General features: G+C 45.1%; 1 protein-coding gene across 3 annotated transcripts in view; it reads left to right on the plus strand.

Annotated features, from left to right (window-relative positions):
* Window positions 1–25,788, plus strand: part of Cdk15 (cyclin-dependent kinase 15) — a 93,460-nt gene that overhangs the window by 38,559 nt on the left and 29,113 nt on the right. For 2 of the 3 annotated variants that reach the window (XM_039084845.2, XM_039084847.2), the window contains exons 9-10: window positions 8,036–8,129; window positions 13,674–13,737. In XM_039084845.2, the coding sequence (XP_038940773.1) occupies window positions 8,036–8,129; window positions 13,674–13,737 (158 nt within the window). Of the gene's footprint in view, window positions 1–5,326; window positions 6,048–8,035; window positions 8,130–13,673; window positions 13,738–25,788 lie in introns of those variants that run through there. The other variant, XM_039084848.2, reaches the window with a different exon arrangement.

Raw genomic sequence — 25,788 nt, forward strand, 5'->3', positions numbered from 1 at the left:
ATGTAATATATATATGTATGTATGTATTATGTATTATATGTATCATGTACTCTTGTAGCCCATGTTGGTCTCAAACTGTGTATAGCCGAGGATAACCTTGAACCCCTGATCCTCCTGCTTCCATGTCCTTCTAAGTGTGTACGGCTGCGCTTGACTTCCAAGGTTTGAGCACAACCTATCTTTCCAGCTGCTTAAGTCTTCTTCAATGACTGTGGTTTTATAAAGTGTTATAGCTTTTTGCTTAAGGCTGTATGTATCTAAAGCAAAGTCCTTATAACTCTCTTTTATTATCCTTTCATGTGCTATCTCTCCCCGAGCATGTGGCATTTGATAGTTATGTGTTAATTTTCCTGGAATTATATCTGTGATATTTTTCATGTGTGAAAAGTGGCAAGGAAACTTTACCTAACACAAGACAGCAGAAAAGAAACGATCAGAACACACAGCAAAAGAGCATCAGGGCGCATGAGTGGAGACATACAAAGTCATTTGTGGAAGTTTTTGAGGCCTTAAATATTGATGGGTTCCCTTGGATAGGATTTGTACTTGAAAATGCTGGAGATCATACCTATATACTTCCTAAATTAAAACTATACTTTATGTAGAGCAATGTACTTCATATTATATAACATTAAAATGTTATGTTTTATATAGTTTTAAACCAAGAAGAAAGGCAATTTTTCAGGTTACTACCCTCTACACTAACCCCAGAGGCTGGAGAGCTGACTCAGCAGATAGGAGCATTGCCTGCTCTTCCAGAGGGCCAGGTTTGATTCCCACCCACATGGTGGCTCATAACTGTCTGTAATTCCAGTCCCAGGGGATTCAAAGCCTTCTTCTGGACTTCTTGGGCACTAGGCATGCATGTGGTGCATAGATACACATGTAGGTCAAATGCCTGTATGATTACTTTATGTTACATTTGGTTGTTTGGTTGTTTTTTTTGAGACAGAGTTTTTCTATGCAGCCCTGGGTGTCCTGGAACTTGCTGTGTAGACCAAGCTGGCCTTGAGCACATAGATCCACCTGCCTCTGCCTCCCCAGTGCACCACCATTAAAGGGTGTGCACCACCATACCGCCCATCTTTTCAAAAACAATTTTTAAATTATGTTTTTCTAAGTGGATTTATATATATTGTACATATATTCAGTGACATCATGTCCAATTCCTACTGCACTATAGGCAATGAAATTTAATAAAAGTCCAATTTTCACAATCTTTACCTCAAAGGAGGAGCACATGTTGGATTCTTCTGGAATGTAGCTTGAATATGATGTCTTCTTTAAGATGATTATTAAAGGTGAGAAACGCAGCTCAACTGGTAGAGAACTTGCTTAGCATGCACAAGTCACACAGATCAGCACCTCCCATCCCCAGCACCCCGGCAGGTGTGGTGGTGCACTCTTATATGCCCAACACTAGGGAAGGGGAAGATGGCGGGGAGCTAGAGTTCAAGGCTATCTCCAGCTACATGGGGAGTCTGAGACCAGCCTGAATGGTGGAAAACAAGCCTGGGTCCTCTGCAAGAGCAGCAAATGCTCTGCCGAGCCATCTCTCCGCAACGTTTAAAACCTTTGAGACCCTTTTAGCTATTAGTGCGTCTTACCTAAGCACCAGGCTAAGACCTAGATCTTGAATTCTTTATATCACTGCCTACTAAAAAGAAGGAGGACTTGTCTGATTTTAAGGTGGGAACAAGGAAGTGTAAGAGGGGCTTGGGTCATCTTTTGGACCAGACTGTATTCTCTTTCTTCCCCGTTAATTTATTCATTTATTTACTTTATCACAGCCTCCTCCTCCTTCCAGTCCTCCCTTCCCATGGCCCCTTCCTAACACCCCTCCCCCTCTTCTCTAAGAACCAACCCACCTTGGCACCTCAAGTCACTGCAAGCTAGGCACATCCTCTCCCACTGAGACCAGGTAGTCCAGTGAGGGGAACAGGATCAGGGTAAGCCTCCCACTCCAGTTGTTGGGGGACCTGTGTGAAAAGCAAGCTGCACATCTGCTACATATGTGGGAGGGGGCCTAAGCCCAGCCTGTGTGTGCTCTTTGGTTGGCGGTTCAGTCTCTGAGAGCCCCAAGAGTCCAGGTCAGTTGACTCTGTTGGTTTTCCTGTGGAGAACCTCTGCCCTTCAGGTTCCTCAATCCTTCCCCCAACTCTTCCATAAAACTCCCAATGCTCTGTCTAATGTTTGGCTGTGGGGTCTGCATCTATTTTAGTCAAGTGCTGGGTGGAGACTCTCAGAAGACAGCTATGCTAGGCCACTGTCTGCAAGCATAACTAAGTATTATGGACAGTGTCACGGAATAGTTCTTGCCCGTGAGATGGGTCTCAAGCTGGGCAGTCATTGGTTGGCCACACCCTCAGTCTCTGCTCCATCTGTGTCCCTGTACGTCTTGTAGGCAGGACATTTTGGATCAATGTCCTTATCCCTCCACTGGGAGTGCTTACAAAATGATATAAAATAAATGGGGACATGTCAAAAGAACATGGGAAGCAGTCTGAAGAAGCTTCCTCTGGCCAAATCTGGGGCAATTTTAACATCAAAGTAAATTATGAGAGAAATTAATTATAGCCTAGAGAGTAAAGTAAGAGTCCACACTGGAGACAGCTGGCTACCTAGCCAGAGGGCTGGGAAGAGAAGTCCCTCTCCACCCCCAACCCCCCAGTAGAATGCCAACTAATGACAGAAGGAGAAAAAACCTAATACAGTTGGCAAGTCACTATTTTGCAACCAATACAGCAGGAGTTGAGACAGGATTCAGCGATGTGTAACTTAAAAGGGGGCAGTTCGCTGAAGACCAAGACATTCACATAGCCACAAAGCACAGCTTCACAAACCACTTATCCACTATGAAGAAAAAAATAGTAACTTTATGGCAGAGAAACTTGGTGGACCACACCTTACAGCAGCAATTAAAGGGACATAATGAATCATGGGAAACCTGATGTGTTCCTCCGAATAGGATATGCTGAGAACCCAAAGCCATTTACATGGCATTGCTGGAAGAAGAAATTCTACCCAGCTCTGATCATGAAGAAACCAGAGAAGCCCAACATCTACTACAGCAATTGGCCTGGAATCTTTGAAAGATTGAAGGGTTTTTTTTTTCCAATTATTTTTCTTTTGGTGGTGCTGGGACTCGAACCATGCACGTGCCTTGTACATGCTAGGCAAGCAGTCTATTGGGACACCATGTACCCAGATCTGAAATCATAGTTTCATAAAGTCAGAGAAAAGGAGAGAACGATTCCAGATTGAAGGTGCCACAGAGCATCTCATCTACATACAGTCATGGCTAGGTGGGATCCTGGGGGAAACTGACCAATAAAGAATCCTATCCAACCAGTGAGATGGCTCAGCAAGTTATGGCACCTGCTGTCCATGCCTGACAAGCTGGGGTCTGATATCCAGAACCCACATAAGGAGGGAACCGACTCCAGAGTTGTCCTCTGACCTCCCTATATTCTCCATGACACACATCCCACCAGCAAGATAAATACACAATTATAAATTAAAATCACTTCTGTTATGTCTACTCAATCCCACTATTGTTTGCTTAGTAAAACTAAAAAGTAACACAGGAACAGAACAGCCAGCATTGCCCCTGGGTTTACTGCCTGCTCACTTTAAGGCCTTGCTAAAAACTGGGGTCCACACGGTGGGTGATCCTCCCTCTTCTCCTGTCTCCTTTTCAGGATGATAAGAGGAGTGGGCAGAGAGGAAGACAATCAGGGAGTGGAGAGGAGTCTATCCTGCTAGGCGCTGTATGCGGCCCTCCAGCGCTGGACTGGGAACCTTTGTAGGCAGTTGCTGACCAGTGGCAGCTGCTCTTGTCTTAGGGGAAGCAATCATCACCTCTCGGCACACCTTAGGACACACAGCCAAGGGGAGCCCAGAGCAAAGGCACATGGCTCTGGTGAATTATAACAAAGGTTCTTAGCCAGTCTTCTCTAGTCTCCCAACACTTCCTCTCTCCTGCTTGTCTTTCCCCTTGTCCTCTTCAGACCTTAAAAGTCCCTTATTAAGGACTTTGAGGAAAAGAGATGTTCACACAGAGTTGTAACTCTATGTGGTAGGTTTTTTTTCTTTACTTGCTTTTGAGGGGAGGAACTAAACAAAACATAAGACGGCATATTTAGCCATCTGAACCAATCTAGCGGCATTCGGTACATTCGTGTTGTGTGACAGTCATTTTTGTGCAGCTCTAGGACCTTTCATTATCCCATATTGAAACTGTATCCCACCAGACTTTCCCAGCAGCCCCTGGGAACCACTGGTCCACTTCCTGCGCCTTGGTGAATCCGACTGCTCAGAGCACTTCACATAACTGGAATCACTGATACTTGCCCTTGCAAGTCCGGCTTTTTTCATTTAGTGTAATGTTTTTAAGGTTCATCCTAGCCTATTACATTGAGGATTTTAGTGTGTGTTGGGGGCAGGAGAAAGGAAAGAGAGAGGTAGAGGGGGAGGGGGAGGGAGAGAGGGGGAGGGAGAGAGGGGGAGGGAGAGGGAGAGAGGGGGAGGGAGGGGAGGGAGAGAGGGGGAGGGAGAGGGAGAGAGGGGGAGGGAGGGGAGGGAGAGGGAGAGAGGGGGAGGGAAGGGAGGGAGAGGGAGAGGGAGAAGGAGAGGGAGAGATGGATGTGGATACCCATGGGGGCTGGAAGAGGATATTGGATCCCCCAGAACTGAAATTATTGGTGTTAATGAGCCCCCCAGTCGCCCAGTGTAAGTGCTGGGGACAGAACTCAAGTCCTCTAAAAGCAGCCAGTGCTCTAATCACTGAGCCACTCTCCAGGCCCTAGCACACTGAGTTTTAAGGGTGGCTTAATTGTGAAACACAGGGCAGGATCTTTGCTGCTGACTTCAGGTGACTGCGGCTTTCCAATTATAGAAAGCAGTCCCTGCCTGGTTCTCCACTGTCAGGCTTCTTGCCGAAAACCTTCAAATATAAAACGTGGCCCAAGGAAAGTAACTGGAAATGTCATGTTATTGGCATCTGTCACGGCATGCCGAATTAACTTCAACAGTAAAAAAAATGAAATATGAATTCATTTCGCCCAACAGAATTTTTATATGTTCCTCACATCTCTGAGAAGCTAAAACCTCCTGAGATGATTTTCTCCCCTAGGGGATTGCCTAAGGAATCTGAGGAATCTTTTTCTTCTGGAAGAATTTGTTCATGCTTAGAATAGAGGGGGGGGGGGGGGGCGGGATCGGAAGAAGCCAGAAAATGCAGAAAAGATTGTAGCTGTTTGTTCTAACTTGACTTAAGAACCACATTTGGTGCCATAAATTGACCCCTGCCGACTCGCCCTTCTAGAAGGATGCACTGTTTGAGGCCACCTGCTCCGTTTCCCACTTCGAGTGACACCTCCACCACAGGGGCTGCTTCTCCTACCCCACACCACCCACCCTTGGGCATCTATGGACTGAAGCCCCACTGGAGGCCCAGTGACAGGCAGGGTGTAAGAAGAGTCACAAGAATGAAGACTGAAAACAAACCGGAAGAATTGAAGGAAGCGGGAGCTGGCTCCTTAGCGGGTGGGGAGGGGGTTTTTGTTGTTTTGTTTTGTTTGCTTTTTGTTTTTGTTTGTTTGGTTGGTTTTGCTTTGATTTGGGTTTTGGTTTGATTTGGGTTTTGGTTTTTGGGCTTTGGGCTTTGGTCAGTGTGTGCATGCGTGTGTGTGTGTGTGTGTGTGTGTGTGTGTATGTGTGTGTGTGGAGAGAGAGAGAGAGAGAGAGAGAGAGAGAGAGAGAGAGAGAGAGAGAGAGACTTTAGAATCCTCACTCTGTAGACCAGGTTGGCCTCAAACTCATGGATCAGCCTCTGCCTCTGCCTCTGCCTCTGCCTCTGCCTCTGCCTCTGCCTCTGCCTCTGCCTCTGCCTCTGCCTCTGCCTCTGCCTCTGCCCAGTAATCGAACTAAAGGTGTGTACCACCACACTCTCAGCTCTCAAGCCCAGTTCTTAAACTGAAGAAACAAATAAAAATTTACTCAGTTCTGAAAACAGATTGCATAACAGGATGATAGACAAATTGCGAAACGGGGATTATTTTCAGAATGACAGTTCTGAAATGCTTTCAGAACCCAAAAATGCTTTCAGCTTTAAAAACTTTAGCTCAAATTCATTGAGTACAATATTCATTGAAGTATTTAAGAATCAGCCTCTTTGTTTTAATGAAAGCATTAGATTAAATAATTAAATATTTATTTGAGTATTGATGGTACTTAATGGATCTTCCAGGTACTGAAACATAATTGAATCAGGGTTTTGTCTTAAAATGATACACAGCATATATAGAAACATATACACTTGATACACATATTATATCCATGTGTATATAATGTATACACACTATATATACTGTGTATAATATGTATATGAGGGGTTGGGGATTTAGCTCAGCCGTAGAGCGCTTGCCTAGCAAGCTCAAGGCCCTGGGTTCGATCCCCAGCTCCGAAAAAAAAGAAAAAAAATATGTATATGAGTGTCCTTAGACTTGCAATCTGTTAGATAAAGGTTTCAAGCTACTTAAAATGCAAATGGAAATTTTTTTCTCTACAACAGAAAGACCTATGCCACTTTGTGATGCTTGCATAACAGCCCAAATGTTCTTGATTTTGCCGAAATACCCTTTATGTAACATTGTAATCATCCTTGTATAGATGAAAAAGGGTAGCATGAAAGTGTCTAACAAAAAGACTTCTTCCTCAGTTTCCCATAGTCACAAGTGAAAAAAACCAAGGCAGGTCCAGACTGTGGCTTGGCGGCAGCATGCCTCCTTAACATTCAAGAAGCCCAGGTCTGGCTCTGGCACCACGAAAAGAAGATAAGGAGATACCATGAAAAGAGACTTTGTTTTAAGGTAATGAAAAGCTTTCTTGGGAGGATGGGTAACTGAAGTAACTGAAGGAAAACCTGCAAACAAGAAGGGTTTGCTTTATTGAAACCCCTAGGAACCAAACAATAGAAAAGTGAATCAGACATGTTTAGTAACCTTCTTCAAGCAGGAGTCCAAAGTAAACTAGCTGTGTAATTGTAGAAGCTCAGCACCAATGACGCTTAGCCCTTTTATGGCTTTTTTAAAACTTGCTGCATCACCAGCTCTTAACATAGAGGATGATACCGTGGGTTAGCACGCCAGAAAGTCTGGATCAAATGCTGAATGTGCAGAAGTTTTAGGAACACTTAAACCAATTTATTTCATTTTAATCTTCCATTTTTTTGCATGCATAACTATGATATATTAGAAAGTAACTCATGCTTAATTAAACTTATAATGACCTTACCAATAAGGATAATATAAGCGTTTTGACTACATCATAATAGCATAATAGGATTTGCAAAGAATGGGTGTGTATGTGGTGTGTGTGTATGTATGTGTGTATGTATGTGGTGTGTTTCTGTGTGTGTGTGTTTGTGGTGTGTGTGTATGTGTGCGTGTGTGTATGTGGTGTGTGTGTATGTGTATGTGTGTATGTATGTGTACGTGGTGTGTATGTGTGTGTGTGTTTGTGTGTGGGCGCATACACTTATGGTTTGTAATCTTTTTTCTGCCTGCTTCAGCCTCCCAGAGCTTAGGAATATAACTACACTTGGGGATGTAGTCTTCAAAAATACTTTTAAGTTTTTAATTGATACAAAATAATTGTTATGTAGTTATGAAATAATGTGCCTTTCCCCCTCTCCAAGTGGCACATACACTAACATCTTACAGGGGTAGCAGCTTAAGTTTAATTATTTAAATTGGGGTTCAGGGCTTTCCTTTTCCACAGAATGGTGAGCTTCTGTGACTTAAGGTTTACAACTGGAGCATGCCCCTGACTGGCTGGCTTCACTGTACTCGAACCATCTCTTGACTGTCCTCACTTAGGAACGTTTCTGGCTCTGGGTTTTTAATAGCGCATGACACCCGTTTAACAGTGTGACACCCATTTAACAGTATCCCCAGTGTTGCTCAGGAGATGCTGTAGATGTCCAATTTTATATGAACAGCCTCCTAATGGATAACCTTGCTTCCTTTGCTAGGGGCGCAGGCTGCATCTTTATCGAAATGTTCCAGGGCCAACCTCTGTTTCCTGGGGTATCCAACATCCTTGAACAACTGGAGAAGATCTGGGAGGTGAGACAAAAGTTCCTTATGAAAAAAAAGAAAGACCTACATTACAAACTTGGAGACAAATTTGCCTTAGGGATGAATGAACCACTCTATCTGCTCAAGAGCTGCACCCAGGGTGGTAAAGCTATGATGTTTGCCACAGAAAGGAGTTCCTTCCGGATGAGGCATTAGGAGACTCCTGCTGTCCCACACCAGCCTACCAAGTCTCACTACTAAAGACACTTGGGTGTCTGGCTTTGTGTGTTTATTAGTATTTTCTTGGTGCCCAGCAGCATTTTCTGGGCAGTACTACTTGGCCATTCCTGTGCTGGCCCTGAATCCTCAGCACCAGGAGACAGGACATCTACTTTTCCTAAAATTTCATAAAACAGATTTCCCAAGTTGTGTAAAGGAGTATGGAATTGGTCATGCTCCTACACATGGCAGAAGATGTTAAGGACCTTGGTGAGGAGGCATTGGTGTGAGTGTGTATTTGAGCATGAGTACATAAGTGTGTGCATACATGTGTATGGAAGTTTTCATGTGCTCATGTTTATGTGCGTGTGATGAATGAGTGTGTGCATGCACATCTGTATGAGTGTGTATGCATATGTGTGTTTCTACTTCTTTCCTTCATTTGCTCTGCTTCATTTGCACTCTGGTGTGCTTTGCTTTGCTTTCTTTTATAGACAGTGATATAGCTGCACTGTCCACTCACCTCTCTTTCTCTTTTTTTCATGATGGCCATATTTCCTATTTCAGTAAAGTATACCTAACATTTGCCAGGTTGGCCAATGTATACCAAGTTACAAACAAGTTTGATAAATTAGGTCTGGCTGTCTCTTGTCCAGTAAATTGCAAGTAACCATGAATGTTCTGTGCATACATGTGTGTTCATATTTTATAAACATATTACATATGTGAAGTGGAAACTTAAGGGTTCTTTGCGAAGTCGGTTGGATGATATTTTGCTGGGGCAAACAGAAGAAGAAACATTAGCTAAAGTGGACACAGGTGAAAGGCTAAGGCAGACTCATGAAGAAACATTTCACTGAAGCAGACACAGGTGAAAAAATGTTCTGCTAAAGGAAGCACATGAAAGGACACGTGATGAAGGGTTCTTCGCTAACCACACGTGTATTGGTCCACCTTACATGCGCAGTTGAGCTCCATTTGTTGGGACTCCACAGAGAGAAACTTCTGGTGGTGTGCTGCAATTTTCTGCTGCTTCTGAAGACTTGGGCTGACTGGAAGCAGGTGCTGAGGCGGCACATGTGGTGGACACGTTACGTGTGGAGGGAGTATAAATAGGACCCAATGGACAATGACCAGTTGGAGACAGAGCTCGGCTTGCTGGTATAGCTAGCTGTGCAACACTTGTTAGTCTTGCATCTTCGCTGATCTTACTTCCCTGAGAGAGGCACAGCTGAGAACGTCTCCTGTCATTCCTCCTGGTCCCTCCTGCTGACTTGTGCCATGCTGAGGCAGAGGCCTGTCTGTCTCTGCTAGGCAGTGCCACTGCTGCTGATTCATGTTTGCTGTCCTGACTCAATTGAACCGGACTGCTGGTGTATCCATGAAGTGTTTGTGAATGGATCGAGCTGCTGACCTGTGAACTAAACCGCCAATTTCCAAACAACACAGACGGGAGTTCCTCCAAAGAACCTTTCTAAACAGGTTCGCTTCCCCGTATCCTTTCTTTTCCATTACCTCTGGTGGGTGGTAAATGATAAGGGAAGTTAAAACATTTAAGAACTATCATTAAAAATAGAGTTTTGAAAAAATTAAGTACATATGTAAAATCTTTTCTTGCATTTTTAACACACATATGCACATATATATTTGTGTAATTTTTCTGTGATTAAAAACATTTAAAATTTTTACATGTATGTGTATGTTTTGCATATGTATATATGTAGATATGTATGCAAGAAAGAGTTTTAAAGAAAGAGTTTTTGTTCAATCACAAAAATATGGCCAGTGTTTAAGTAGATGAACTTTCCTGATACTAACATTTCACAGTGCATAGATGTTAAACTGTCAGGGGGACAGCAGAATGACTCGCTGGATAAGGGCAGTTGCTGCCAAGCCTGACAACTTGAGTTGAGTCTCCAATCCACACTGTAGAAGGAAAGAACTCCCACAAATTGTCCTCTGACTTCCACGCATGTGCCTCCCCCAACATACTCAATAAATAAAAATCACATAGCACCCAGTGAGCCCAAGGGACAATGAAAATGAAACCAGGATGTTGCTATGTCGACAACCAAGCATACAGTCTGCTGCAGCCAGTGCACAGCATCTCTGTGATTGTCTCCAGCACCTCTGCATCACCCGCAGCCAAGGCTCTGCAGCCATAAACACAGTCACGGCTAGTCTGCCGACACAGCCCCTGAGAACCTCTCGTGTACTGTCTGTCTCCGGGACTTTGTGAATTATCACACACCTGACATCACTGGAGTCGTAGGACACTGGTCTTTCTGGGTCTGGCTTATTTCACTTAGCTTGCTTTCACGGCTCGTCAGACACTTTACATGGGGGTTTTTATCCGTTGCTTAGTTCAGCTCCCTGCCTGCTGGTGAAGATAGGCCGTACCATGAGAAACAAAGACAATGTGTACAAATTAATCACTAACATTAAATTGTCTTCTGGCCGCCTGGATGATATTATGGGAAACGTGAGACAAAATAGGAAACATTCACAAACAAACAAAAAGTCCCCCCACCCCCAGCCCCTAGCCAAAGGGCATATTCTTAGAAAGAGACATAAATGTCACTTTGGGTCTTCTCTTTGGACACTAAAACATCATCTGAGCTGGAGGTGGCTAATGCAGTGGCTTTTCTTGCCACTTAAGTAATTATGAAAATAGACAACGTTCACATAGCATCTCTTGAGCTTTAGTTTTTCCATCTACAAAATGAGATTGATCGTATGATTTTGTAGCCTCGTTATAGGGATTCTGTAAGATAAAATGTACAGCAAAACCACTTCACTGTAAGTGCTTGCTACACATTTGTAGGGCTGAAGAGATGGCTCAGAGGTTAAAGCTTGCCAACCTTGACAGCCTGAGTTCAATCCTTGGACCACAGGGTAGAGGGAGAGAAAGGTTCCTATGGGTTGCACACACACATGCACGCGTGCGCACGTGTACACACACACACACACACACACACACACAAACATGCAGATGTGAACATATATTCACTTCCTTCTTTCATAGACTGCTATACAGATGCTTCAATAATGCGGCTGCTATTGCTCTGCTCACAGCTAAGAGAGCACAACTGGTATTGCTGCTCTTCACCCTGCAACAGCCCTTTACACATCTGTGTGCCAACGTACCGGGCTTATGCATTCATGGAGGATTGAATCCAGGGTCTCTCCTGTACTCTAGGCAAGAACTCTACTACTCCACTCTCTGAGTCATATCCTCAGCCCTTTATGGACTTTGTTTTTCAATACCTACCCCAACAGACACACAATGACATTTCCATGGTCCTAACTACAGTTATTGTCCCAACTTGCACTTCTCTGGCAATTAGTGATGTTGAACTTTATTTTTCATACCTTAGGCCATTTGTACGTCTTCCTTTGAGAAATGTCCACTGGAGTTCTTTGTCCCATTTTTTAACTAGTAGATGTGTTTACTTGGTACTAACTTCTCTGAGTTCCCTGTCCATGTTAGATCTCAACCCCAACAAAAAGATAATACAGATTCTTTCTTCGTTCCATTATTTCTTTTTCTAGATGCCTTTTGACTTTGTGTGGTCCTGTTCATCCATTTTTGCTTCCCTCACCTGTGAAATAAGTTAGAAAATAAAACAGATTATAAGGTTTCTGTAGTCGTATCTTAACTAAATGAATTTCTGCTAAATGAATAATTGGATTTTTTTAAACCTCTAACATCTCAGTTCAATAAGCTTTTAGCATAAAAATTTTCCCAGAAAATTTGGTGTCCATTTGGCCTCAGCTAAACATGGTACAAAGTAACCAACAAGTCTGGTAACTTTCACCTTCCAGAAAATGTGAATGTGTTTGCGATTCATTTCCTGTGTTGGTTTCTCCTCCCCGACTCTGCTTTCTTTCCACTGTGCTTCGCCAACTGACAGAAGATGAATGGGTCGCCATGAGTCACACCCACTTGTTTACACATGCATCTGTACAAACACGGATGACAGTGGGCTGAGGAAGGATTGGCTTCCCCTCCTCTGGGCTTTACCCACAAAAGAAGAATTAGACTAGTTGGCTTTTCAAAATGGAATCAAGGATTCTCAGTGTCCCCTCGGGCTTGGGTTGGTTCCTAGGACAAGCTTATATATATATAATCCTCTCACTCACTCACTTTTTAGTTTGTAAAGAGAATGGATCAAAGCTTGAAGTCTTTACTCAGTGGCACCACTTTTCAAAACTTATTACGGGAGGGAAAATAGCGCTTTAGTGTCTATTGTGTGGAGACGAGCACAGCAGACCCCACCAGAGACCTAGTCACCACACCAGTGGATTTAAGTCCTACATCCCTACTAGTAATCTTCAGCCAGCCAATCAGCTTCCTGCTGGACCAGTGTCTATATTCAGTGTTTTATAGGAAAATCATATTCAGAGAAGAGCTACCACGTAGTGATGCAAAGCAAACTACAAGGACAGGTCACAACGAATCATGCTACTCAGTCTCCCACATGCACTGGCTGTGGGATTTATGGTCACCCTCAAAGAATGGTGGTAAGATGGTGTCAGTAGAGGGCTGTAAACTCCACTTGGCCTCACACTCCAGAAGACTTTCATTTTCTTACTACATCCTCATTAAGAACAAGAACTTCAATTTGGACATCCAAAGCATGGGTCAGGACCCGCAAGATGCCTTGGTGAGAAAAGGCTTGCTGCACAAGCCTAGAGACTTGAGTTCGATCCCTGGAAGCCACAGAGAAATGAAAGGAGAAAACCAACTGCACAGAATTGCCCTTTGCCTTTCACACTCACGCACACACGGTTTTTTAAAAGCATAAGCCAGCTCCATCTCTCATGGTGCTACCATTATAATCTGCCAGTGGAAAACCAAATTATAGTGTAAGTTGCTGGCTGTGGAGAAAAGTAGAAAATGAGACGAATTGAGCAGAAAAGACGAAGGCCGAAGCGGGGTCATTTTCGGCCAGTGTTCTTCCGCCTAAAGGTCAGTAATCTTTGTAAACTTGAGCACATCCAAGAAGAGCTGAACGCCTGTGCTGAGGCGTAATTCAGCCCAGCAGCATTTCCGGCAAACCAGCTTACAGGACTGGCACAAGAGGCGGCCAACAGTCACTCCGGTTGCTTCATACCCTAAACACTTGGCAATCGTGCAGACTGAGTTGGTAGAAACACAGGCTCAGGGCTGTGGGGATGCAGTGCTTTGCACAATAAACTGGAGGAGAAGATGTTAGAACTGCTACCAAAAAGAGTCTCCTGTGTGTCAGGTGGAACCATGTGACAGCACCAAACTCTTTATTCCTCCCCACTCTGGACTTTGTGTCTCTGGGCCTGCTCTACCCAGCCGGCTTCTTCTTACCTTGGTTCTCTTTCTCTGGCTCTGTGTAGGTACTGGGAGTCCCTACGGAGGACACCTGGCCTGGGGTCTCCAAGCTGCCTAACTACAATCCAGGTAGGCACGGTTCCGTATGTCCCAAGGACTGGCAATGCCAGGAGAGTGAGTATTGGCCACAGACTGTTCATCTCATATTAGACCCAACAAAGGTAGACTACCAGATTTGTGTATTTTCCAACGGTTGTTTTTGTTGTTTTTTCTTTTCTCTCTCTCTCTCTCTTTCTTTCTTTCTTTCCTTCTTTCTTTCTTTCTTTCTTTCAAGCAAGGTCTCACTGTGTAGCCCAAGCTAGCTTGGAACTTGCCGTGTAGACCAAGCTTGCCTTGAACTCCTAGAGAACTACCAGCCTCTGTCTCCCAAGTGCTGGTATTTCAGGCTTGTACCACCATGCCCAGCTTAATCCTTTTATTAAAAAGAAATTGAAATGGCAATTAAGGTTAACTCAGTTCTCCAGTGCTATAAAGCCCAGGTAGCAAGGTGAAAATAATTAAAAAGGACTGTTACCATGGAGTCCACAACTATTCCCAAGTACCCCATGGCTTAAAGGAACGGCATGCTTTGAACCCCATGAGCAAGGAACCCATGACAGTCACTGACTTTATTTCCTACATTTTGAGCCTTGTATAGAAGGAAAAGCTAAAGCAAGAGAGGGAGCTAGAGGCACGCAGGACCTAGGATAAGCCAGGAAAGATGCAACTAGAGAATTGTCTCTCTGCCTGACAACTGGTCATTTCTGTCACACATTGCCTGCCCCCCATGAGTAGCTGCTGGGGACAGATAGGAAGCATTAGAAATATGGTCCACAGGGAAACTCTTTGAGAAGTGGTCCCCAAGCCATGGTGATGGTCAGATAGATAACCAAGAAGTCACTTCAAGGCATTGAGATGGAAGTGAGGTTTCCAATGAGCCAGGGGATGAAGATCTGAAGCCCTGGGAGCCAGCGAAGCGAGCAAAGGCTCTACTGATGCTAACCTCTCCCTGGCAGGATTAAGGGGCGGTGGGGCGGAAAACTATATAGTCTAAGATAGACTATATAGTCTTTATTCTTACACTGTCCCATTACTAAATCCCAAAATTTCCCCAATTGTCATTATAGATTTTGGTATGAAGTTTTCCTGGAAGAGTTTCATGGGAGTGAGAAATTGCAGGGAGACTTCAAACGAGATTAGGGAGGAAAACAAGCAATCTGGGTGTGGTGGTATCAGCCCATAATCACAGCACTTGAGAGACTAGAGCAGGAAAGCATGAGGACTTGGGTCTAAAAGGCAGAGAGAGAGAGAGAGAGAGACAGAGAGAGAGAGAGAGAGAGAGAGACAGAGAGAGAGAGAGAGAGACAGAGAGAGACAGAGAGAGACAGAGAGACAGAGACAGAGAGAGACAGAGAGAGAGGGAAAGAGACAGAGAGACAGAGACAGAGAGAGACAGAGAGAGAGGGAAAGAGACAGAGAGAGGGAGAGAGAGACAGAAACAGATAGACAGAGAGAGGGAGAGACAGAGAGACAGACAGACAGACAGACAGACAGAGAGGGGGGCAAAGAGAGAGAGACAGAGACAGAAACAGAGAGACAGAGAGGGAGAGACAGAGAGAAAGAGAGAGAGAGGAAGGGAGGGAGAGAGAGGAAGGGAGGGAGAGAGAGGAAGGGAGGGAGAGGGAGAGAGAGACAGAGAGGGAGAGAGAGGGGCAGCTGCACTTTCCCCTCTTTATCCGACATCTATTCCCTTTACTGAAAAAACCGTGTGCTCTGGAAAGCTAAACACTAACTATAAAGTCCTTTCGACTTCTTTGACAATGATCCTAGTCCTTGCTAAATTGCTCAGGTCATTTAGAACTGCTTTACTATTTCTAGCTATTCCTTTTTTCAGGCATTTAACACACTGGTCTGAGGTGTAGTCTCTCCCTTTGGTGTGAGATGGAGATAAGGGAGGAAAGCTGTTTATGGAGATGATGGTCCAGTCTGCAATAGCTCCTGGCTCTAGTTGCCATGGTTTCCAGGAGAATCTCATTCTCATCATTTCTCATCAGGCCTGTAATCCCCCCATCCACTCTTCTTTGCCTGGGTGAAAACTCTCCTTCCTCAGGTCCCTAACATAGCTACAAGCGGAAATGTAAACTCCGGAAACCATTTATGTGCATATGAATACAAAGTGGCTGTGGTGAGCATAGGCAGCTACCCCACACATCAAATACTTGGGCTGCAGGTTGGTCCGGGCAATAGTGAGATATCCCCGTGACAGATGGTCATCAAAGCTAGGAACATGGCCAAACACTTCTCTGCCAGATTCCATGCTAAGAAGGTAACTGGGCTGTGTGAACACAGAGAAATATGTCACGTTGTTCATTTTGCTGTCAAGTCAAAGTAACAAGCAAGTTTTTATTTACAAAGAAAATTCTCCAGTCCCAATATCAATGAGACTTAAACGTTTGCATCGTTGCTCCCTTCTGTTTAATTCAGAGAAGCAAAACTGATTTTGAGCTCTTGCTGTCTGCTAGACTGGTGCAAGGTGCTGCAGTCCCTGGATGGGTGAACTGTGTTCTTGAGTCCGAGGAGCATGGGTTTGGATTCATTCCCCGATTCTCACTGTGACCGCAGGGTGAGGGCTATTTCTGTGGGTTTGGGAAGCTTATGGTTGTAGGTCAGGATGAACATGAGAAGGTAACTGTAACCTTAATCACAGCCAGGATTTCTAACCCCACCTTTGTAAATCTTAAGACTGTGGTGTATCTTGGGTATGGGGTTGGTACCATATTCACAACTCAGTCAAAAGGACCATATTTTAAAGAGTTCATCAAGATTCCTGTCTTATGCAAGTCTTATGAAAAAGCAAGTCTCTCTTGAGGCAGGCCCATCCACCCCCATTCCTGAGCTACTGCTGTTTCCACAGACTTGAACTGAAGTAATTTAAGAGACACTGAAGAGGAAGAGAGAGTTGGAACATTATGAGTTACCGTTCCTATCTAACGTACCCCTAATCCTGTCAGCCACCCCTTCTCCACCTCCCCTTCTCCACCCTCCCCTTCCCCACCCTCCCCTTCTCCACCTCCCCTTCTCCACCCTCCCCTTCTCCACCTCCCCTTCTCCACCCTCCCCTTCACCACCCTCCCCTTCCCCACCCTCCCCTTCCCCACCCTCCCCTTCTCCACCCTCCCCTTCTCCACCCTCCCCTTCCCCACCCTCCCCTTCCCCACCCTCCCCTTCCCCACCCTCCCCTTCCCAGCCTCTGGTTAACTACTTACTGCCTTACTCTTTTCTTCCCCTGACGTCAACATTTACTTTCTGCAAAGAAGTGAGAGTATATGAGATTTCTCCCCCTGTGCTCAATTTAGTTCAGTTAACAGTGTCTTCCAGTTCATCCATGTTACTAGAAATGACAAAAGTCCCATTATTTTTATGAACACATAGTATTCTGTTACGCATATAGCAATTTCCTGCTTCCGTTTTTATGTCGAGCGATGCCTTCCATGTCCATTAGGCCTTGGCAAGCACAAGCAGTGCTACAGTGAACAACAAGTACAGCCGTGCACACGACACACTGGCTCCAGCCCCCTGGATACTTGCCCAGTAGTGAGATTGCAGGATCCTAGGGGTTTTGTTCCTGGTTTTCCTTTAAATAAAGATTTGTACTGCTTTCCATAGTAGGTGTACTCGTGTACATTCCTAGCAGTAGTGAGAATAGTGAGAGTTTCACTTTTTCCATAACCTTACTAGTATTCACCATCATCATCACTACCACCACCACCAACACCACCACCACCACCACCATCACCACCACCACCACCATCACCACCACCACCATCACCACCACCAACACCAACACCACCACCACCACCACCACCATCACCACCACCATCACCACCACCAACACCACCATCATCACCACCATCACCACCAACACCACCATCACCACCAACACCACCATCACCAACACCACCACCACCACCACCACCACCACCACCAACACCATCACCACCACCACCATCACCACCACCAACACCAACACCATCACCAACACCACCACCATCACCACCACCACCACCATCACCACCACCACCACCATCACCACCACCACCACCAACACCACCACCATCACCACCACCACCACCACCACCACCATCACCACCATCACCACCACCACCATCACCACCACCACCAACACCATCACCACCACCACCACCATCACCACCACCACCATCACCACCACCAACACCACCACCACCACCATCACCAACACCATCACCACCACCACCACCATCACCACCAACAACAACAACACCATCACCACCACCACCACCACCAACACCAACACCATCACCAACACCAACACCATCACCACCACCATCATCATCACCACCACCATTACCACCACCACCACCACTACCATCATTACCACTACCACCATCACCACCACCACCACCACCATTTGTGTCTGGCATTACATAACAGAATCTTGTTCTATAGCTCAGACTGGCCTGGAATTCACGTCATAGCCCATGCTGGCCTCATACTTCACAGTGACCCATCTCCCTCAGCCACCCAAGTGGCATGTGTCACCAGGCCCAGCTTACTTTTTGTCTTTGGATAGTGTCTGTTTTAACTGGCATTTGATTCAGCCTCCTGGTTCTGATGCTCATTTCTCTGAGGATTACTGGCGACTGTTTTTAGTGTATTCCTTGGCCAGTCACATTTTGTTTTGTTTTTAAGAATGTTCATTCCAGTCGTTTGGTCATTTAGAATCCGTGTGCTCTGTACTACCGAGCTAAAGTCCTAACACACTCTCCACCCAGCACCATCGAAGGTGTTTGATTGCTTTGCCCTTGGGCGAACAGTCCATTTGCTGCCATTGCTAGGCCTCACCTGGATCGGTCTTGAGGAACCAGACTGATTCTCCCAGTGCCGACTCCAGGAAGAACCAGCTTTCTCCCAGTTCTAGTGAGTTGGGCTGTAGGCTGTGGCTGGTTGTAGCTACTTGTACCTGATTAAATCTGGAAGGAGAGAGGAGTGTGTCATGTTTTCTCCTTCCTTCCTTCCTTCCCTCCCTCTTTCCTTCCTTCCTTCCTCCTTCCCCACTCCCCAAGTTAAGCAAGCTGGCTGAGAACTGTCTGTCCTCCACTTCAAAGGGCCAGTTGTCTTATTTTGATGTGGGCAGATTGAGAAGTAGGCTTTGAAAAGTAGGCTCTTTTGTTGTTGTTGTTTAATCTTCCCTCCCGGGATGGCTTTCAGAGCGGTATATCCAAGTGTCAGTGCGGGGTTCTGACGAGCCTGGATTCCCAGACTCTCAGCAGGATCATCCTCTAACAGAAATATAAAAGTGAAATATTAAAAACCCTAAGACGTGAACTCCATCTGCACAGTAGCCGGGGCCTTGCCTGCTTGTGCCATGGGGAAAAAAAAAAAGATCTTGAAAAAAGAGGGAGGAGAAAAGGGTCTTTGACTAGGAGGTTTACAGGGTTAGCAGAGCCCAGTAACTTCCCCTCAAAGGAGTGGGTGTTGTTCCTCGCCCCCGCCCCAAAACTCTCATCCTTTGACTCAGCCGCCAGAACTCACTAGCCTCCTCCTGCAAGGCACCCCCTTTCACATGCTAACTGAGGTGCCTGTGATTGGCTGAACAATACACTGGTCACACTCGCTAAAGGGCTGCTATCTTTCACACAATTAGCCAAGACACATTAATCAAGCTGACGGGCACTGAGGCTTCTGGCCTCCTGTAGTGGGGGAGGGGGAAGATTTTGATGCCCCCCCACCCCAAGCAATAACAGAGTCCTAAAGGGGGCTCTTCTACCCCGATGTCTGAAGAGGTTAAAGCCCCAACTGACTGGCTATCTGGGATGTAGCAGTTTTGTGGCACACGAGATCCAGAGGCTTAGGACAAACCACATGTTCACCTTGGCTAAGCTCTACTAACCCAGAGACAGTAGCGTGAATTTGAGCAGCAGGCGCTGTAGATGTTTTTAAAAAGTTCCCCCAGCCTTCATACCTCCTCCCTCCATTCACAAGAAAATGCACTGAGTCATTCGAACCCCAGGCGTTCTGAGGCCAGCTAGACTGTGCCCACCCACACAGTGTGAGTTTCCCTATCCAGACCGAATAAAGCCTACCAGAGAAGAGAAACAGACTCAGTTAAGACAATGTAACAACTGGCGTGGTGCTGGTCCGAAACACTTGAAGAGCATTAAAATATAGTTCATTCTGAGAGAAGAAGAAATGTAAGCATTTGTGCTTTTGATCACAATTTTTTTTCCCCAAGTCCCCTTTTGTCTAGATTTTCAATGGCAACAGATGACAAAGGTCTTACCTTGGAGACCTGTTTGCTACAAAATCACATAGGGCTTTTCAGGGAATCCGCTAAATATTTAGACGTGTCTCTGTTAAAGTAAACGGAGGCCTGCTCCTCTGGAGGCTGTCCAGGCACGGTCTCATTAGATGCAAAGATCTTGTGATAAAGAGGAACTTTTTCTTCTGCCCACATGATCATAGCACAGTTGTGGTTTTTAATGTGTCACTGATTGTTCCATCCAATTCTGTTTGCTCCCCCTGAAAGGGTCTGTCAGGCTCTGTTTGCTTCCTTAAACACGGTTTTTGAAAGCTCTCGTGCTGTGTGAGCTCAAATCCTAGCATTAAGGTACTGCTGAGTTCATTTCACCACGCTCAAAAGCGCTGAGTTTAAATCCCTCTCAATTCCATTTGAGGCACCAGAAGACTTTATCCTTCTTCACTAATGGTTCCAAGTTTACATCTAGATACTGGGGGTCAAGGACAGGAGAGGATTTAGAAATAACAGTGCGTGACATTAGTCAATGCATTTGCCAAATTGGCAATTAGTTCCTGATGTGCGTGCAAAGCACTTTACTCCTGTCTCTTTGATGCCTGTTCCCATAGAGAAGGGAGCAGCGTCCTCAGAGGCAGTTAGGACTTTTAAAAAAAATATCTGCTGAAAAGCACGCCTGATTTGCTTCATGAGCTCAGCCACAGGGAAGCATCCGGGATTAGGCTGGGTTTCAGTTCCAGGAAAGAACACCTCATCTGGGGAGTTTTTCTCATTGGGGGAACTTAGTGGAAGTCAAAAAGGCAGGGGGTGGGAGGGGAAAGGTGCACAGAAAAAAAGAAAAACCCAGAGGCACAGGAACCTGAATCTGGGCCCTAGACCAGAGGATAGATGAACCTACACCCTTTTGTTTTTTGGTACACTTGCTTTTGCAACTTTTAACCACTAGGTGGAAGCAAGAAATAACTGGGATGAACAGTAGCTATCTGGTGAATTCTCCTTCTGTCTGGGGAACAAGTCAGAAGATGTGTATGATCTCAGGGCTGGTTGTACATATGGGTAACATTAAATGTACTAAGCATGTTGTATTTGTGTATTTATGGATAGACCATGAATTTGAGAGAGGGAGAAAGAGAGAGAGTTGTGGGGAGATACATGTAAAGGGTTGAAAGGAGGAAAGAGGAGGGAAACACACACAGAGAGAGACACACATGAATGACAGTGTAAGAGCTCACTGTGGGAATCATGCAGGAGACAAAGATTGGACTGAAAATCATCCTCCCCTCAAATGGAAGAAAGAACCATTATGCGTTGGCTCAAAGAACTCTGAGCCAATTGCAGTGAACCCAATCTAACACTGCCTCTGCTCTGGTGTCAGCTCTAGCCATGAGTTATTTGCTGAGAGACAGATTTACTGGGCTGAACTATGAGGGAAGGAACTACCTTCTGAATGAAAAAGTCCACTTTCCTCCATTTATTGTCTGGGAGAACTTGAGGGAGTTTTTATTTTCAGTTCTCTAAGCCACAAAAAGGGAGCTATCCTATCATTTAAGACATATTCCCCATGTACCAAGCAACACATAAGTATATGCATAATGTGTAATGATATGTATATACAGTATATTATATATGATATTCATTGCACATAATTACTAATCTCTACTGCTCCTTGCCTAGGTCATTGTTGGAAGAGGTGGTCCTAGCTTACAAATGAGGACTTTTTCCCCCCAGACTCACAGAGAGATGTCTCCTGACTGGGACAAACAGGAATCAGTACCCAACTTTGCTCTATTTCTGTTTCTCATATTGTTTCCCCATCCCGTTTTGCAGCACAGTGCTGAAAAGTCGTTGGACTGCATCTGCCACCGAGCCTAGCTTCTCAGAAAAGCCCGACCAAAGTTATGCTTCTGTTCTCTGTCACAGTGTCCGAGTTCAGCTGCTCAGTGATCCACTGTGGTATAGACACCACGATGGGTGTGCAAGAGTACACTGCCTCTGTTTCTTTATATTTAGAACCTTAGGAATCCTGGCCTCTTTCAGGATGCCTAGTGTACCTTGTGGCACCAAAACTGACTTTTGGGTTGGCTTGCGTGGGCCCAAATGCTGTCTGGATTCCCACCTCGTTAAAGTTGATGTTTGGGTTTTTAAGCACCTACCTACGTATATCTGAGTGCCTGTTAAACCTGTAGCTGTCTGCTCCCCACATCTAAATTGCCATTAGATGCCTAACCACCCTGCAGAGCCTTCCCTAGGAGAACCCTCGTTATCCACCTGCCAGGAGCACAGCAGGGCCCCAGAAATCCGCTGTGTCAGCATCCATGCTGCTTTTTCTTTGCTTGAATGTGTTACAAGAAAAAGATTTCTAGAATTTCCTAGAGGCCAAGCCAGCTCCTTCTAGTCCTTCTAGTAGAATTTTATACATGCTCCTTAACCAGTACATAAAATTAATCATTGGATAGTCATGAAATGAAGTCATCTCGCTTTGATTCATAACCACCTTGTCAAATGGTGGCAATGTTACCTTCTTTATGTTTTGGTTGCGAGCCTAGCCTTTAATGGCTGAGCCCAACCCCTATCCGTACTTTATAAATGAGAGCTGTAGTTTTAAGAGTCAGATATCTATCCCAGGCTCACCTAGCTAGGAAGCAGTTGACCCAGAATATCCAGACTCGTTGGACCCCAAGGCAATCATCATAAGTTTTCTGTATGCATTCATTATTAAGCATAAATATAGTTTGGTGATTAAACAATGCCCTGCATAGGGGACAAGCTAGGGACACTCCTCAGGCAATATCTTTCCACCAAGCCTGGATTTCTGAAGCTGAGCTGGCCTTCTAGAACATCCTGTCAAGCGCAGTCGCTTTCCTGAGACTCCAGTGGTCCTCCCTTGCTACTGCTAATGAAGCCAAGGGCATTCACGGGATCTATGAGCTCCGATTGGATTCATTATGCTCTCACTTCAGGACAGCTGCAGAAAGCTCCTGAGGAGTTTCTATTAACATCTTTATTAACCCGTCCCCCACACCAGTCAGCGAAATTAATTTAGATACACAGCCCACTTTGATCTTTATTAATAGTTTCTTCTAGTTTTCACATTTATTTTTGGCTTTCTCATCTTTAATTTATTTGGTAGCAATTATTAGTTTTTATGGAGTGGGAGTAGAGGATCTTAAAGTAATTAAGGTTAGGAAAATTACAAGCAAATGCAGGTAGAACTATTTTTAGTATAAAGCCATGCATGTATGTGGACAGTATTTTATTTGTTTTGTTTTTAAAACAGGGTCTTTCTCTGTAGCCCTGGGTAGCCTGCTGTTCACTCTGTAACCCAGATTGGTCATGAATTGACAATCCTCCTGCCTCAGCCTCCCGAGTGCTGGGATTACAGGAGTGAACCACCATAACCAGATTACAACTTTAATCTATTAATTAAGATGCGTGCTGTCAAGTATTAAAAAAATAAACACAAAGTTGAGGCCTGCCTTGTTCCTTCCCAGTTCCAGGAATAGTTTTAAAAGCACCAAATGTCATAGAACTGGCTCAAACCAGAGGTCCCTTTCCCACCCCCGGAAGACACAGAAATAGACACACCTCAACTTTTCTCAGTCATTAGCAGATTTTTAGTAGTGGTAGGAGAAATAAAACAACATAGTATAGATTCTCGCCTTCAAGAAATAGAGAAGCGAACCGGTCATACAGTGTGGAGACCGCACAGCAGCGGGGTCCCAGGGGTCTTCAGAACTCTGAGGAAGGCACCCTTAACTCCAGGAGTCTGCGGGTGGTTTCCTGAGAAAAGGGTATGAATGTAGATTCACAGTATTAGAGAAAAGAGACAGAGGAGGACGGCTTTCCCCAGGTGAGCAAGAATATATATGCCAGACAAAGGAATCAGGCTGGGAACAGGATGTACTGCACATGACACCTAGAACATGTCAACTGCACGTGACACCTAGAACACTGGTTCCATGGAAGGTCACTGCAGAAGACGAGGCTGAAGAGAGAATGGTGCCAGTTGGGAAGTCCCTGGCAATCACTTAGAACTTGCATGATGACCTAAGCAGAGAGCATAGGATTTCTTTTTTAAAGCAGGAGGGTAATCTAGTAGGCCTTACCTTACAAAAATAATCACTTGGAAACAAAATGCAGAATCAAACTGGTGGTAGGCAATGTGACAATGCTCTCTAAACCTTAGAAGACAAATTTGATGTCAACACTAGAGTGGTGACAGCCAGTGAGGAGAGGTGGGGCACATCTAAATCCTTTTAGAAGGAAGTTGTCACTAATCAGATTTGAATTGTGAAAGAAAAACAAATCCATCTCAATGGTGAGAGAGACCCTTTTTAGTGGAACACAGAATAAAGGGAGGGAAAGAATCAGGCTTCTTAAAACCAAATCAAAAGCCAGCCTATGATAAGACCCCAACCTAGAAATATAGAAGAGGAAGGCCTTGGCTTAAAGAGGCCTAGGGAGGACTGTGTAGAGAAACAAGAGAAAGACCTGGCCAGCAGCAAGTAATCCACTGAGGACAGGGGAAGGAATCTTTGGGCACTAAGAGGAGAACCAGAGAGGCTGGAGAGGCCTAGAAGGTAATTATTAAAAACAAGGCTGCAGAAACCACACGACCATAAGCTTGCTGGGGGAATGCTGGCTGTGTGCTCTGTGCTGAGCATGTGGAGGCCCCTAAATAGTTGTGGAGGCTACGGGGAGTGGGAAGTGTCCAGCATCATTAAGTATGATGCTGAAAGGTGTGATCGAGCTCAAACGTCATTTGTGAGAATGGATAGACAATAGCCAGAGACGTGCCTCTAAGTGTGGGGTCACCCCTGACTACTGCGACCTCCAACCCCGGGAATCAGGCTTGGCTTCTCCTTCTTTACCCTCGGAACCAGCCCCAGAGGTCCAGGTAACCTTACAATCATGGGACGTTTCGCGATGCAGGGTTACATGAACAATAAGCCACACACATATGATCTGGAGTGTGAACCTCAAATGTCAGGGAGCCTCATCCATCAGTGGCTTTTCGAGCCTAGAAGGTGCTCCCTCCCAGAGGGCCTGGAGGCCTGAAGGTGCTCCCTCCATGTCAGCACCACGAGGAAGAGTAAAACCAGCCACTTAGGACATGTGGGAGCAGGTAACCCGGAGGAGAGTGCAGAACAGGTGGAGGAGAATGCTGCAGACTTTTGCAGTATGCTCTTAACATAATTGAGATAGCAAAATCAGGCCAGCTGGGTTATCACTACATAAATACGGGGGGTATCTCAAGAATGCATTGTGTTCAGGAAATTCCAGGGGTGAAGTTCAATAGAAAGCACTATAAGATAACCTTAGGGCAACAGAGGCAAAACTATAGTAACCAGAAAATGTTTCACCCTGAGCCGAGGCTCAAAACATTCAGGTGATGTTTTCTCAATTGAACAATCAGCAAATCTCTAGGGACTGAAGGCTCCCATACCTGAGTCAGTTATGGAATGAGTCCTAGTCAACATTGATGAGAAAAAAAAAGCAAGAAAGCAAACAAAAATCCTGTGGTAATCTTTTATCGGGGTAGCAGCTGCTCTGCCCTCATTTGAATTTTGCTTCGTTCAGAAATTTAAATATTCTGCCTTTCCAGTTCACTTTTGCCTTGAATTCCAACCGAACTCAAACAAGAGCTCACTTAAGAGAGCAGCCGTGGAAGGAGATGGAGGGAAAGCCATCCTGATGTCTTGTTATTGTCTTTGGAAGGATGCATGCTACCTCTAGGCCTATTATTTTTAGAGGCTGCTGAACCCTCTTGAAATGGTGCTGTGTAAGATGCCTGTTTGTCTGTGGCCCTTTCTCTCATTGATCGCTCGAAACTTAACTACTGCAAA

Source organism: Rattus norvegicus, chromosome 9, assembly GCF_036323735.1.
Source record: "Rattus norvegicus strain BN/NHsdMcwi chromosome 9, GRCr8, whole genome shotgun sequence".
NCBI lineage: Eukaryota > Metazoa > Chordata > Mammalia > Rodentia > Muridae > Rattus > Rattus norvegicus.